The 17,280-nt window shown below is 44.5% G+C and overlaps 1 protein-coding gene across 1 annotated transcript in view; it reads right to left on the bottom strand.

Moving 5' to 3' along the window:
- Window positions 1–17,280, bottom strand: part of mcoln1a (mucolipin TRP cation channel 1a) — an 81,855-nt gene that overhangs the window by 44,856 nt on the left and 19,719 nt on the right. Inside the window, exon 4 of the mRNA XM_063036006.1 lies at window positions 1,701–1,857. Coding sequence (XP_062892076.1) covers window positions 1,701–1,857 — 157 coding nt within the window. The remainder of the gene's footprint in view (window positions 1–1,700; window positions 1,858–17,280) is intronic.

Here is a 17,280-nt window from a genome sequence, read left to right on the forward strand (position 1 = left end):
ATAATAAGAGGAATAGATAGTGGATAGCCAGCACCTCTTTCCCAGGGAACCACTGCTCAATACAAGAGGACATGGCTTTAAGGTAAGGGGTGGGAAGTTCAAGGGGGATATTAGAGGAAGGTTTTTTTACTCAGAGAGTGGTTGGTGCGTGGAATGCACTGCATGAGTCAGTGGTGGAGGCAGATACACCAGTGAAGTTTAAGAGACTACTAGACAGGTATATGGAGGAATTTAAGGTGGGGGCTTATATGGGAGGCAGGGTTTGAGGGTCAGCACAACATTGTGGGCCGAAGGGCCTGTACTGTGCTGTACTATTCCATGTTCTATTTCATTTAAACATATAATGTGTACTCAATTGGTCTTTTTTTTAAATACTTTTTTAACTATTTCCATGAAACTTCAGCTGATTCAGGCAGTCACTCACTTGGGCCACAATGATCCCAATTAACTGGAATCCACTATTTCTTAAAGTCATTTATAATTTTTTAAAAATGTATTGTTATGTACTGCTGCCAGTGATATTAAACCCAATTCAGTTTCTAATTTTTCTTTTAGGGTTCAGGTGTCATTGGCAAGGCTAGTGTTTATTGCCCTTCACTGATCGAACTCAGTGGTTTTCAGAGGGCAAGAGTCAACCACACTGACCGTCGGGCTAGTCACAACCAGGCCAGGCAGGATCAGCATGGATGATTACTTGCTCTGAAAGATGCCAGTGAACTAGATAGGTTTTTAACAACTTCATTAAAAATCTTTGGAATTGTGGACCCAAGAGAGCTCTGAAAATATCCAACAAGGAGATCATTAGATTTTTAGATATGGAAGGAATCAAGGATGGAGTTGGTGAAGTCAAGGCCATGATCTTACTGAATCACTGAGCAGGTTGAGGAGAGGAGAGGCCATTTCCTGGTTCTGTTTTGTATTATATATGGAGCACAGTGATCAGTATAGGACTATAATACATCCAGAAATGGAAAGCCACAACAACACTTGAGAAACATTTCTGAATCAGAGCAATTTCCTGTACTCCACAAAAGGAACACAATCACCCTTCCATCATTCCCACAGCATAGCTCAAGAACAGCTTTTGTCCTGCTGTTGTAAATATTCCTTTTGTATGAAGGTGAACTCTTGATCTCACCATCTACCATGGCCTATGCACTTTGTTGTCTACCTACACTGCACTCTGTCACTATAACAGTATTCTGCATTCTGCTATTGCCTTTCTCCCTGTACTGCACCAAGGTACACATTTGAAGTGGTCTGCAAAATATTCTTTACACTGTATCTCAGTACATGTGAGAATTACAAGCTTCAGTGCATTCTGCAGAATGGACTAGATGCACTGATGACACCTTTCAAATACTTGACTTTTGAACTCCACTGGGGTGAACAAATAGAGCAATGTCAGAGGACCACTGCTTCCAGCATCTACTGAGCTCCATGCCATTCCTGCTTGGACATCTCTATATTCTCACCGTTACTGGACACAAAATTCCAGGGCACCTCAACAGAAAGAGAACACTCACCCAACTTTTCATCTGTCATATAGTCAGAAGACTGAATGGAGTGAGAGGAATAGACAAGAAATAGTGATGCTGCCAGAATCACCCACTTCTCAAAGTGCAAGTATCAGAGGTGTGAAGAATAAGAGGTGAAAAGATGCTTGAATGAATACAAATATTCTACAAAAGATCACCTACCTGTTATCACCTGTGGGTTGATGTTGAAGGTATCATTTTCAGGATTGATGCTCCCCTTCTTATAAAAACGATGGCAGAGCTGGAGACCAGTATGATTTGTATCACCATCAGTAATGTAGGCATACCGCCCCAGAGAGATATTTTGCAGAGCCAGGTACTAAGTATTGGGTAAAGTAATGGGAATTGGGGACAAAATGAGACAACAAGTTAATATGGAATGGAGGTGGTCACCAGTGAAGAAAGAAATAAACAAAGAGGGAAAAAGTTGCAGAATTTTTCCAGGGAAAGACACTACAATGAAAAGATTCACATTTCAACTAAATATTTCATTTTACAGGGCTAAAAACTTCAAACCAATAAAATAGGAAATACTGCAACCATTTTGCACAAATATGTAACATGAAATTAACCAGGTATTAAGCCTTATTGATTTTGACCAAAGTATAAAAATTTATCAGAATGCCAGTTGAAAATCTCACGTTCTTCACAACATCGTGGTAACTTGTCAAACCACAAGGCCAATATGCTAACATCATTTCACGCCAAAGTAAACCACACTGGGAGTTCAAGCCAGCACTAGGAAAATTTCAGTAACATAGTAGTCCAAGCATAGGGAAGACATAATCCAGCTTCATATGTGTGGGGGTCTCGGAGCAAATATATCTCTTCTGTAAGGGCAACTGTTAGTTAGTCAGTGGACCAAGCATGAACAGTCACAGACTGTTCCTATTTGAGCAACTTACTGAAGTGCCCCGGAGGCTTTCAATAAAGAGTTTGTACTTATACGGTCTGTGTGAGACTTTATCCGGATTCGACTTCCTCATTTGACACTTGCGAGCAGGTTACCAACATAGGGGACTGTGACACAGAGGCGGGCTAAGTGACAGACCGAACATCCTATCTACAGGGACCAATCGGGCCCGCGAAGAAGAATTGTCTTAGTCGCTCCCCACAATACAGGTGCAGTCTCTGCCCGTCACCCAGACCTCAGCACAGGACCTTGACGGGACCCAGATCCAATCTGCCAAGAGACTCGTATAAGGTAGGACAATCATTTGAAAATTGGACAGCTGACAGGTGTCGGGTAAAAGTTAAAATCGGGTAAGAGTTAAAATCGAGTAAAGAAAAAACAGGAGAATTGAGCAGTAGACAAAACTTGGGACAAGATCTGTTGTGTGATAAGAATAGTACAGGAACTTCACAAGGCAAAAAGTATGAGTGGTTTCATGATAAAGAAAGAGATTTACATGTTTTAAGTAGTATTTTTTTTAATCTAAGAAACTGGCGGACAAAGTGTGGCCACGGGGAGGGACTTGAGATGTGACAAGCTGTGACCAAGCGATAAAAACGGTTTGGAAAAAGAATTGTGGTAGTAAAAGCAAAATATTGATCAAGGAATAGAAAGGATGGGCAGACAAGGAATGGAATGAGTCACTGTTGGCAAGCTGGCAAAATAATACATGTGATAGAGGAATAGAGCTATGTAGTTTAGACGGACAGACTAAAACCTGGGAGACTTATCAAAGCGAAAAATGAATGGGTAGGCGGCAGGCGAAAAAGAGAGGAGGAAAGGCAGAAAAAGATAAAGCTGAAAGCCAAAAGTGACAAACACAGGGACAAATAGGGAATGAAATACAGAATCCCGGGAGTATGTCTGGCTTACCGACCCTGTTTGATGAAAGTGATCGCGAATAAGACTGGCTAGTGACAAGACCCCCACCACCATATCGGGAGCTGCTACTAGCCATGGGACCCAAAAATTCTCCAGGGTTCTCTGACACCGTGGGAGGAAGGGTGAAACAGAGGGGAAGGGGGAGGAAGGGTGAAACAGAGGCCCCTATATCCAACCATCCCACGAGCTGATACTGAAGAATGGATAAGCTCAGTCCCTGAGAAAAGTTCCCCTGCCCGAACCTCAGAAACAGTAACCTACCTGATTGATGTCTTATCCCAGGGCGGGGAAGCAAGATCGGCCAGTGGTTATCCCTGTCTATGCCCCATGGAAGCCACAGGAGATGATCATGACAATGAATCAGGCCCCTGACAGAAAGGAGAAACCGGCGCTTTTCGCACAATTCAGATGCTAACCCCCAGGATCTTTTCGGACTTTGTTGCATGATATTATCTGCGGACAAGGGACAGAAATGGAGTGCAGAACTGGGATACCAGACTTACCAGGAACTGAGAGGGAAGGGGTACTAAACAAGGAAGAGCAGACCAATCAGATAATCCAGAGCTTGGAAAAAGCACTCCAGCAGCCTGTTAATATCACTAGTGTTAGAATGTAAGCCGAAACCCAGGGAATCAGGGTTGGATTACTGAGAGTGCTTTGTATCATGCTACGGGACTTGTGTGGAGGACCAGATCTTCAATAATGGGAGTACTTCCCCTCAATTTGATGCGCTGTTGCTCCAATGTCTCCCTTTTAATTTAGCTACAATGATCAAGACCAATAAAACGGACTGGCCAGATAATGACCATAATCGGATGCGGCGAGTCATAGTTTACTAGTGGGATCCCAGCACAGAGTCCAGACCTGCCTCAAAGGGAGTTATAGTCAAGCATGAATTTGTCCAATGGGGTGAGGAACACCGACGGGGGTCAGATGATGGCTGGCATCGTAACCATATGCCGGAACCAGGATTGGGATCAATTCCTTGCAAGGGGGCAAGGCCAATCATGATGACCCATATCTCCAGGACCTGGCCAGGTGATGGCAATAAGGGGACCACCCCAACCACCTTATCCCTCTGAGCGAAGAAATGGGCCACCCCAGCGAGCACCCATGCCCAGGGGAGGTCAGCCTGGAGTGTGTTTTAACTGTGGCTGACCAGGACACTGGAAGGCAAGGTGCCCCTGGGGACAGCAGAGACACCCAGGGCTTAAACCCAGCAGTCACCCCACTGACCCTCGAAAATGTTGCCCGTTATAAGTAGCGACTCGCAAGAAAAACCCAACATAATCCTTCAGCTAGCTGGAATTCAACTTCCATTTGTGATTGATACGGGGGGGGGGCAACCTCGTATCATGAGATAGTGTCAGAACATGGATTCCAGCTTTCCCGAGCCACCATTGCCCTCTTGGGGTTCGAGGGGTCTGAACGAACATATCAATGGATGCGACCCCTATGGGTGGAGTTTCAGGGAAGGCAGTGTATACCCTGGTAACTGCGGCTTCCAATATTACCCTACATCAGTCTGTAAATGTGCTTTTCTTCCCACTTGGTGGTGGAGCTTTTGACCTCCCGACAGACACAGCACCTCACTCAGGCACGACAAAATCGCTATGAGACAACTTGAGCAACCCGCTGCTGACATTTTCTCACTGCTCCACTTTAAACCCGGCCACTTTTCTAACGTCGCCACCCCAGGTCACAAACAATTCTGAACACGATTGTATGCTGCAAAATCAACTCCTCATCACAGCCCGCGAGGACCAACCCCTACAAAACCCTGACATAACCTTGTATGTCGATGGGAGTTCTTCCGTTGGCCCTCAAGGCCAGAGATGTTCCGGCTATGCCGTGGTCACAGATGTCCTGGTGCTCAAGCAGGCAGCCTTTCAACCAGCCGCGTCAGCACAAAAAGCTGAATTATTTGCCCTCACTCGTGCCTGCATCCTCGCTGCCAACAAACATGCAAACATCTACACTTGATCCTTGATACGCCTTCAGGGTAGCTCATGACTGCGGAGTGCTTTGGGAATGCCGGGGTTTCCTCACCTCCTCAGGACATCCTATTAGCAATGCTTCGTTTGTACAGAATCTCCTCACTGCCTGCAATTTCCAAAAACATTGGCCATTATCAAATGCTCTGCTCATACCCATCAGACTAATAAAATCTCCACCGGTAATGTCATGACCCATGAGGCTGCCAAATTCGCAGCCCAGACACTCGAAATTATAGTCCCACCGGGGCCCCGCCAAAACCCCTTGCACCTCCCAGACAGTATGGGTTTGCCAGACATGCAAGCTGTACATACATTCCAGGGGGACGCCCCTGAGGAGGAACACAGACCATGGTCACAGATGGGCTGTAAGGAGGGTCCCATGACGGGTCTCTGGTTCACCCCTGCGGGACAGGTCTGCATCCCTACCCAATTTCTACCAATCCTCCTTGATTATATTCATACTTGTACTCACTTCGGGAAGGAGGGAAGGGTAAACAGTTTGCTGCAAACATGCTGGCATCCGAAATTGCAGCAAGCGGCAACAAAGAGGGCAAAAGCATGTTTAATATGCCGTAAGAACAATGTGGGAAAGGGGACACCCTGTGTGTCAGGCACCACTCCCCTACCTGGAGGCCCCTTTTCATGTTTGCAAATTGATTTTATTGAACCACCTAGAGTGCATTGTTACAATTATTGCTTGGTGATCATAGATGTGTTTAGTAGATGGATCGAGGCAATCCCTGCCACAGATAATACAGCCCTGACAGCAGCTAAAATACTGTTGCGAGAAGTGATCCACCAGTATGGGTTACCAGAAATATTGAGCTCAGATAACAGTCCCCACTTTGTAGCCAAGATAAATGAAGAAATCTGCAATGCCTTATCCATCAATTCCATTGCTCTCACGACCCCCAGGCTGCAGGTACAGTAGAGGGGGCAAATGATAGTTTAAAAACCAAGTTGGCAAAACTTAGAGGAAAAGGGGCTTAATTGGTTAAAGGTATTGCCCTTAGCATTATTCCATGTGGGGGCCTCCCCGAGAAAAAAAAAAAAAAACGGGATTGTCACCAGTTCAAATCATCTTCGGAAAGCCCCTAAGGACTCCATGGGGTTCCATGCGGCCTTCCACTCTGATTTAAACGGGCCACCTAAGATTCTCTGAGCCTTACATTAACAGGTACATCAGGCATACAAGGACGAAGATGATATGACAAGAGAAGGCTACTAGCCCAACATCGAACCCGGGGAATACGTACTAATTAAGAACTGGAGCCATGGCAAACTAGAACAGTGGAAGGGACCATTCCAAGTACTGCTCACCGCGCCCATGGCAGTCAAGTTGGAAGGACAACCGCGGTGGATACATTGTACTGACTGTAAAAAATTACAGACGAAGGAGCCTATTACGGACCATTGTACTGGGCTAGTCTTTTGCCTTCTTTTTTGGGGCTTCCAGTCAACTAGAGTCATGTACAAGGGCGGGAGCAGTGGCATCTCCCCACAGGTTAGAACCACCTTTTCCCCAAGGCCCACAGAGGGAGTAGTTCCCCAAGTGCCATGGCCAAAACATCCCCGTCTGATTTTGCCCATAATAACTTTCCTGTCCCTTTGCCACAACTATGCCAAACACTAAGAAGCAGGGGCATGTTGGATGTGTGCGCAAGTACCCTCGCGTGGAAAGACGTGGAAATACAGTTGTCAGTGATCCCCCCCTCAATTCTAGCGAGGAACTCTATGCTTGGGGATGCTCTAATAATACCCGGGGTAGTGAAGTCCAAAATTGCAAGAGGACACCGAGCAAATGCAAATCTCAGTGTTTTGAAGGGTGATACATCAAGTCCCTGTTGAATATGACCTCCTCCTCTTGGCCACACCTACGTGCCTGGGTGGCAAATACCACTTGTTACTGCCAGGGGAAACTTTTCCTGGGGAACAGCACTTGCAGCATCTATGATAATAATGTTAATGCCGGGCTTCTCCCTCTGCTCTTGAATGGCACCTATTGGGTTTGTGGGAATTAAGCCTACTTGTGGCTACCCAGGAAAGCAACCAACAGGTGGGACCCGCAGCCGCCCCAAAAGAAACAGAGCTTACCTAGTCCCCAGCCTGAGGGTAGTGCCCAAGCTGTGGGATCACCCCCACTGGCAGAGGCAGAAACAGGGAATCATGGAATCAGAGAGGTTCTGGATGATTGCCTTCCCATCTTATGGCATGGCTAGGAACTCTCGAGAAATCATTAAGCTGGCAGGTACCCTGAAGGAATTGGCAAAAGAAACTGCCAGCGTGCTATTAGGTACCCAGACTCAGGTGGCTGAGGTGACCATGGAAATGTTAGCCATCCGACAAACAGTTCGACAGAATCATATGACTAAATTTTACCCTAGCTGAGAAAGGGGGAACCTGTGCTATCACTGGCACAGAATTCTGCACCTATATCCTCGATGAGGCTACTAACATTACGTCCCTCTCCGAGCACATTGCCAGGGAGATTGACAACATCAAGAAAGTTGAGCAGGATTTACACGGGTTTACCAAGGGGTCTAAGCGGTGGTTGTTCGAAGGCCTGTTCAGTAACATATGGGCATGATATTGCATTATGGCCTAATAGTTGTACTTATCATTGTTCTAATTACTATTGTACACTGTTTTTACCCACTGATAACTGAATGGTGTATTCAGTTGCTTTCTCTGTAAAAGAGCTCTGCTGTAATTACTACTTTGTTGAAATGATCAAAAAGAGGGAATGATAAAGTGTGTAAAGGGTTAACACAGTCAGTTAAACATAGCAGGCTGTTTTTTCTGCAAGAAACCGCTGATGATAAACAGATGTGCTCAGTCATGCTGAGCCATATTTCTTCTTTGAGTTAGACAGTGTTTCAAGGTTTTTGTTTCTTTGTGCAATCATCCACATAGACAAGACTGCTCCAGCTTGTTCCGTGTATGTGGCCATTATACCTATTCTGTAATTTGTCTCTCAGGCGCATAGATAAGTCTGGCTCCAGCTTGGTATGCGTGGGGGTATCTGAACAAATATATCTCCTCTGTAAGGGCAACTGTTAATTAGTTGGTGGACCGAGCAGGAACAGTCACAGACTGTTCCTGTTTGAGTGACTTACTGAAGTGCCCCGGAGGCTTTGAATAAAGAGTTTGTATTTATACAGTTTCTGAGTGACTTTATCCGGATTCGACTTCCACCCAGGTATGGTAGATCAATTATTTCCAGTAGTCGAAAAGTCAAAATTTTGGGACAAGCCTTTTCAGAATGAAATTCAGAAACACATCTACAACACCAACATAGAACAGTGCAAAAATGGATCAGGCTCTGATGTGTGTCGAATGAATTAAAATTTCAACTAATCCCTTCTGCATATACAAGGTCCACATCCTTCAATCACAGCTAATCTTTAACCTCAACTGCACATTCTTCACATTAATGTCAGTCCCTTGTACATTAAAATTTGGGTTTATTTCAAATATACTCAGAGACTGAACCTCCACAGGCTCCTTGATTAGAGAATTCCAAAGTTGCAACATCCTTGAGGTGAAGAATACTCTGTTACCTTCAGCTCAGCATTCAACACCATCATCCATCGAAACTTATCATTGAGCTCCAAGACCTAAGCCTTGATACCTTTTATGTAACTGGATTTCCTCACTTGCAGACCTCAGTCAGTCCGGATTAACAACTACATCACCCCCACAATCTCCATCAGCACAGGTGCACCACATAGTTGTGTGCTTAGCCCCCTGCTCAACTCTCTTTACACTTATGACTGTGAGGCTAAGCACAAGTTTGTTGATGATACCACTGCTGTTGGTAAAATCAAAGGCAGCCACAAATCAGCATATAGGTCTCTCACTCAATGTCAGCAAGACCAAAGAGATTATTGTTTACTACGGGGGCAGGAGGAAGAGGAGGACTACAACTCATGTTCTCAGCATTATTCATATTTGAATTGGCAAATTATCAGTCGTTGTGTAGTTTTTCCATTGACACTATTGTATTTCTTTGTTCTACTGTGAATGCCTTCAAGAAAACAAATCTCAAGACAGCATAGTGACATATCCATACTTTAAAGTTACCTTAAACTTCTCAATGCTGACCTCAAAAAGCTGATCTCTAATAGAACTAAATCAGTTTACAAGTTAACAAGCGACATTTTGTTTAATAATGGCACTATCTACTAATCAGATCAACTTAAAAGTAAACTTTTATGAGCCAGTTATAACACTATGAACCCTCAAGTTTGCATCTATCTCATTAAGCCCAGTAAGAATTGTGTACATTTCTATTAGATTTCCTTTCTTCAAAACACATATCCAACCTACTTAATCACAACAAAACCTGCCATTATAATTGGATTAAACACCAATTAAAGGCAAATACTGATGGCTGTCATTCTGTTAACAATTACGTCCACAGTTAACATCAGAGCAAAGAAACGCAGAATACAATGGGAAAGTGGGGGTAGGTCAGTAAAACTTATGTGCCACATTATCCAATCTGCTTTTGCCACCATTTCATAGAACCATAGAACATTACAGCACAGAAATAGGCCTTTTGGCCCTTCTTGGCTGTGCCGAACCATTTTTCTGCCTCGTCCCACTGACCTGCACCTGGGCCATATCCCTCCATACGCCTTTCATCCATGTACCTGTCCAAGATTTTCTTAAATGTTAAAAGTGAGCCCACATTTACCACTTCATCTGGCAGCTCATTCCACACTCCCATTAGTCTGTGTGAAGAAGCCCCTCCTAATTTTCCCTTTAAACTTTTCCCCCTTCACCCTTAACCCATGTCCTTGGGTTTTTTTCTCCCCCAGCCTCAGTGGAAAAAGCCTGCTTGCATTCACTCTATCTATCTTACAGCTCAAAAGGGTGCCACAGTAGTGTAGTGGTTAGTACAACACCCCACCAGTCTCCAGATCCAGCACATTATTCTCCACAACTTCCGCCACCTTCAACAGGACCCCACCACTAAACACATCTTTCCCTCTCCACTTTCTGCAGGGATCCTTCCCTCCGCGACTTCCTGGTCCACACGTCCCTCCCCACGGATCTCCCACCCGGCACTTATCCAAGTAAGCGTTAAGTGTTACACCTGTCCCTACACCTCCTCTCTTGCCACCATTCAGGACCCCAAACAGTCCATCACTTGCGAGTCTGTTGGGGTCATCTATTGCATCCGGTACGGCCTCCTCTACATCGGTGAAACCCAACCAGATTGGGGGTCTGCTTCGTTAAGTACCTCCGCTCCGTCCGCTGCAACAGACAGGATCTCCCGGTTTCCTCCCACTACAACTCTGCTTCACATTCCCCTTCGGATCTGTCCATACATGGCCTCCTCTACGGCCATGATGAGGCCAAACTCAGGTTGGAGGAGCAACACCTCATATACCGTCTGGGTAGTCTCCAGCCCCTTGGTATGAATATTGAATACTGCCCCCTCCCCCAGCTGCCTACTACCTCCCTCATGGTTCCGCCTCCTTCCACTACCTATTGTGCTTTCCCCTATTCCTTCTTCACCTCTCCTGCCTATCCCCTCCCTGCCTCCCCTCCCCCACCCCTTGATCTTTCCCCTTACTGGTTTTTCACCTGGCACCTACCAGCCTTCTCCTTCCCACCCTCCCCCTACCTTCTTTATAGATCCTCTGCCCCTTCCCTCTTCAGTTCTGACGAAGGGTTCCGGCCCGAAACGTTGTTTGTTCTTTTCCACGGATGCTGCCCGACCTGCTGAGTTCCTCCAGCGTGTTGTGAGTGGTGCAACACTATTACTGCTCAGACGTTGGTGTTCAATCCCAGCATCCTCTGTAAGGTGTTCATATGCCCTGCCATGGAACAAGTGGGTTTCCTCCAGGTATTCCAGTTTCCTCCCACAGTCCAAACACATATCAGTTAGTAGGTTCATTGGTCATTGTAAATGTCCTGTGATTAGGCTGGGATTAAATCAGAGGTTGCTGGCGGCATGGCTTGAAGGGCCAGGCGAGCCTGTTCCATGTTGTATCTCTAAATTTAAAATAAAACTCAAAATCCTTGCTATCAAAAACAAATACTTCATTTTTGGCAGGGCTTCTGACATCAGGAACAGTTTTTGTCCACTGAAAGACCATGTCCCATAAAGCACCACTTCCTGCCTTTCCCACCCTAAAATGATTGGAACAACATACATCAAAGTTGCTAGTGAACGCAGCAGGCCAGGCAGCATCTATAGGAAGAAGCGCAGTCGACGTTTCAGGCCGAGACCCTTCCAGCATCTGCAGAATTCCTGTTGTTTGCGTCTAAAATGATTGGACCACTTATCCTCTACCCAACTACAAACAGAATTTATTTTTGTACAAAACCAGACCTTTCATAATCTGGCAAAGACTTGCTGAGACAATTAAACCAGTTAGAGTCCAAAAAAGCTCTTTCAAGGACTGAATACAAAACTACTTCACTATTTTTGATATATTTCCTATTTTTTGCACTACTTATTTAACGATTACATAATTCAATTTTCTTTTTCCTTCCTCTTATCATGTATTGCATTGTTCTGCTGCCACAAAGTTAACAAATCTCACAACGTATGTCATTGATATTAAACCCCAATTCTGACTAAAATAGATGTTAAAAGTCAGAAATCATTGTAATCCTAGAATAAAGCACAGGTCGACCTTCACTAATCCGACTACCTGTAATTCCGGTTCCTTCGATAATCTGGCACTCATTATGCTTAATGTGATCCTTCTGTAATTCAGCATTTTCACTGATCCGGCGCTCTCAGGTCCCAGTGGTGCCGGATTAGTGAAGGTCAACCGGTATCTGGCTTGCTCTTTGCAGAGTTCATACTGTTGTTTGCATCTGTCTTGCAAAAATTTACTTTCAACCCGACTGGCAGAACAACCCATTATAAAAATAAAAGTGTCTCGTCCAACTGTTTGGTAACTTCTAAGCTGGGGTTCAGAAACATGCGGGTTGCAGTTAGAGTTGAAGTCTTTCTAATAAAATTTTAAATGGCAGGGCAGCATTCATTGTGGGCTTGTTTGTGGGAGAAACTGCATGAGGTTTTAAAAGAGCCCAGGGCCTTTCAGGACTTTACGGTAAACTACAATCATCGCGATCTATAAAGCACTTGGCAAGGTGTAAGCGAAGCAGCCATTGTGCGATTGGGCCGATGTTAGAATGGTCAAGAGGCCGAGGGAAGAAGGTCTAAGTAAGTTCCTCGTAATTTTCCTGAAGGGTCTCAGGTGCTCAGCCCAAAACACCAACTGTACTTCTCTTTCCACAAATCCTGCCCGGCCGGCTGAGTTTCTCCAGCATTTTGTGTGTCGCTTAGATTTCTGGCATCAGCAGATTTTCTCTTGTTAGTAATTTTTTTTTCCTCTTTCTTCGTCTATTAGTGCATAGCTATTGCGGAGAGAATGGGTGCAGAACTAGTGGTATGTTCCTTGTGTGAGATATGGGTACTTTGAGAAACCTCCAGTCTCCCTGACAACTACATTTGCATGAAGTGCATCAAGCTACAGCGAGATGACCTTCGGCTCATACCAGAGAATGAGGAGCAGACAGATAGGAGTTACAGGAAGGTAGTCATCCCCAAATTGCAGGAGGCAGGTAGCTAAGTGACTGTCAGGAGAGTCTAAATGAGAATTGTTGGGGGCTGGGAATGGAACTGAAGAGACTGGCAAGAGGCTGTTGGCTCACAAATAGAGAAAGCTTGAGGACAGTGTGTGAGGGAGGATAGGCAGGTGATAGAGAAAGGACGCGCTCAGACCAACAGTTTGAGATGTGTCTATTTTAACGCAAGCAGTATTGTGAACAAAGCGGATAAGCTTAGAGCGTGGATCAGTACTTGCAGCTATGATGCAAGTCTCCATTACAGAGACTTGGATGGCTCAGGGATAGGAATGGTTACTTCAAGTGCCAGGTTTTAGATGTTTCAGAAAGGACAGGGAGGAAGGCAAAAGAGGTGGGGACCTGGCACTGGTGATCAGATACAGTGTCACGGCTGCAGAAAAGGTGGACGTCATGGAGGGATTGTCTACAGAGTCTCTGTAGGTGGAGATTAGGAACAGGAAGTGGTCAATAACTCTGCTGGGTGTTTCTTTTAATAGGCCGCCCAATAGTAACAGGGATATCGAGCAGCAAATAGGGAAACAGATCCTGGAAAGGTGTAATAATAGAGTTGGCGTGGTGGGAGATTTTGATTTCCCAAATATCGATTGGCATCTCCCTAGAGCAAGGGGTTTAGATGGGGTGGAGTTTGTTAGGTGTGTTCAGAAAGGTTTCTTGACAATATGTAGATAAGCCTACAAGAAGAGAGGTTGTACTTGATCTGGTATTGGGAAATGAACCTGGTCAGGTGTCAGATCTCTCAGTGGGAAAGCATTTTGGAGATAGTGATCATATTGCTATCTCCTTTACAAAAGCATCGGAGAGAGACAGGAACAGACAAGTTAGAAAAGCGTTTAATTGAAAGGGAATTATGAGGCTATCAGGCAGGAACTTGCAAGTTTAAATTGGGAACAGATGTTCTCAGGGAAAGGTACAGAAGAAATGTGGCAAATGTTCACGGGATATTTGTGTGGAATTCTGCATAGGTACGTCCCAATGAGACAGGGAAGTTATGGAAGGGTACAGGAACTGTGGTGTACAAAGGCTGTAATAAATCTAGTCAAGAAGAAAAGAAAAGCTTAGGAAAGGTTCAGAGAGCTAAGTAATGTTAAGAGATCTAAAAGATTATAAGGCTAACAGGAAGGAGCTACAAGTATGTGAACTAGAGGATAAGACGTGAAAGAATGGGATCTATCAAGTGTGACAGTGGGAAAGTGTGTATGGAACCAGAGGAAATAGCAGAGGTACTTAATGGATATTTTACTTCAGTATTCACTATGGAAAAGGATCTTGGTGATTGTAGTAATGACTTGCAGCAGACTGAAAAGCTTGAGCATATAGATATTAAGGAAGAGGATGTGCTGGAGCTTTTGGAAAGCATCAAGTTGGATAAGTCACCGGGACCAGATGAGATGTACCCCAGGCTACTGTGGGAGGCGAGGGAGGAGATTGCTGAGCCTCTGGCAATGATCTTTGCATCAATGGGGACGGGAGAGGTTCCGGAGGATTGGAGAATTGCGGATGTTGTTCCCTTATTCAAGAAAGGGAGTAGAGATAGCCCAGGAAATTATAGACCAATGAGTCTTACTTCAGTGGTTGGCAAGTTGATGGAGAAGATCCTGAGAGGCAGGATTTATGAACATTTGGAAAGGCATATGATTAGGAATAGTCAGCATGGCTTTGTCAAAGCATGCCTTACGAGTCTGATTGAATTTTTTGAGGATGTGACTACACACATTGATGAAAGAAGAGCAGTAGATGTAGTGTATATGAATTTTAGCAAGGCATTTGCTGAGTTACCCCATGCAAGGCTTATTGAGAAAGTAAGGTGGCATGGGATCCAAGGGGACATTGCTTTGTGGATCCAGAACTGGCTTGCCCACAGAAAGCAAAGAGTGGTTGTAGATGGGTCATATTCTGCATGGAGGTCGGTCACCAGTGGTGTGCCTCAGGGATCTGTACAAGGACCCTTACTCTTTGTGATTTTTATAAATGACCTGGATGAGAAAGTGGAGGGATGGGTTAGTAAGTTTGATGATGACAGAGGTTGAGGTGTTGTGGATAGTGTGGAGGGCTGTCAAAGGTTAGAGCAGGACATTAATAGGATGCAAACTGGGCTAAGAAGTGGCAGATGGAGTTCAACCCAGATAAGTGCAAAGTGGTTCATTTTCATAGGTCAAATATTATGGCAGAATATAGTATTAATGGTAAGACTCCTGGCAGTGTGGAGGATCAGAGGGATCTTGGGGTCAGAGTCCATAAGACACTCAAAGCAGCTGTGCAGGTTGACTCTGTGGCTAAGAAGACATACAGTGTATTGGCCTTCGTCAATCGTGGAGTTAAATTTAGGAGCCGAGAGGTAATGTTGCAGTTATATAGGACCGTGGGCAGACTCCACTTGGAGTACTGTGCTCAGTTCTGGTCGCCTCACTTCAGGAAGGATGTGGAAACCATAGAAAGGGTGCAGAGGAGATTTACAAGGATGTTGCCTGAATTGGAGAGCATGCTTTATGAGAGTAGGTTGAGTAAACTTGGCCTTTTCTCCTTGGAGAAAAGGAGGATGAGAGGTGACCTGATAGAGGTGTATAAGATGCTGAGAGGCATTGATTGTGTGGATAGTTAGAGGCTTTTTCCCCAGGGCTGAAGTGGCTGCCACAAGAGGGCACAAGTTTAAGGTGCTTGGCAGTAGGTACAGAGGAGATGTCATGGGTAAGTTGTTATTTTTTAAAAATGCAGAGAGTGGTGAGTGTGTAGAATAGGCTGCCAGCAATGTTGATGGAGGCGGACATGATAGGGTCTTTTAAGAGACTTTTGGATAGGTACACGGAGCTTAGAAAAATAGAGGGTTATGGGTAACCCGAGTAATTTCTAAGGGAGGGACATATTCGGCACAACTTTGTGTGCCGTAAGGCCTGTATTGTGCTGTAGGTTTTCTACATTTCTATGTTTCCATGAGAGGTAAAGGGATAGGCAGCCAGTGCAGAATATTCTTGTAGTCATTCCCTCAATAATAAGAATACCACTTTGGATACTGCTATGGGAGTGTGGGGGGGGGGGTGTGGGAATGACCTATCAGAAGGAAGCTGAAGCGACTGGGTCTCTGGTACAGAATGGAAGAGGAGTGCAGCAGTGATAGGAGATTCCATAGTTGGAGCAGACTGGAAGTTGTCTTTGGGAGAGGATAGGGTAACATTGTAATCAGTGGATGAGTTGAAGTATAATATGGGGGAAAAGTTGAAGAGTCAAGAATACAGATGGGAAAGTGTTATATTTGAATGTATGTGGTACATAGAATAAGATACATGATCTTGTAGCATAGTTGGAGAGTAGCTGGTATGACATTGTGGGCATCACTGAGACCTGACTAAAAGAAAATCATAATTGGAAGCTTCACAACCAAGGATACACCTGTATCAAAAGAACAGGGAAGTAGGTAGAGGGGGTAAGGTGGTTCTATGGCCAAAAAAAAAAATGAATCACAAGAAAGAGGTGACATAGGATCAGAAGATGTAGAATCTTTGTGCATAGAATTAAGAAACTGCAAGGGTAAAAAGACCCTGATGGGAGATATATGAAGGCTTCCAAATAGTAGCCAGAATGTGGGATACAAATTATGGGAGATCGAAAAGGCATGTAAAAAGGGCAATGTCACGATAGGCATGGGGGATTTCAATATGCAGAGATAGGGAAAATCAGGTTGGTGCTAGATCCCAAGAGAGGGAATTTATGGAATGCCTACGAGAAGGCTTTTCAGAGCATCTTCTGATCGATTTCACTAGGGAAAAAGATGATTCTGGATTGGGTGTTGTGTAATGAATCAGATTTGATTAGAGATCTTAAGGAAAAGAAATCCTTAGGTGACGGTGATCATAACATGATAGAATTCACCCTGCAGTTTGAGAGGGAGAAGATAAAGTCAGATGGATCAGTACTAAGTGAATAAATAGATTATAGAGGCATGAGAGGTGAGCTGGCCAAAGTGGACTGGAAGAGAATAATAGTAGGGTTAACAATAGAACAGCAATGGCTGGAGTTTCTGAGAGCAATTCAAAAGGCTCAGGGTAGACAAATAAGTAGTAGCATTCAAAAAGGAGGATGATGCAACTGTGGACGACAAGTCAAGATAGCATAACAGCAAAACAGATGGTATGTGATACAGCAAAAATTAGTGGGAAGTTAGAGGAGAGGGAAGCTTTTAAAAAAGAGAAGGCAACTAAGGAAGCCAGGAGAAAAATGGTGAAATATGAAGGTAAGCTAGCTAATCATATAAAACAGGACACAAAAAGTTTTTTCAGATATATATATTGGACCTCTAGAA

Source organism: Mobula hypostoma, chromosome 29 (assembly GCF_963921235.1).
Source record: "Mobula hypostoma chromosome 29, sMobHyp1.1, whole genome shotgun sequence".
NCBI classification, from domain to species: Eukaryota; Metazoa; Chordata; class Chondrichthyes; order Myliobatiformes; family Myliobatidae; genus Mobula; species Mobula hypostoma.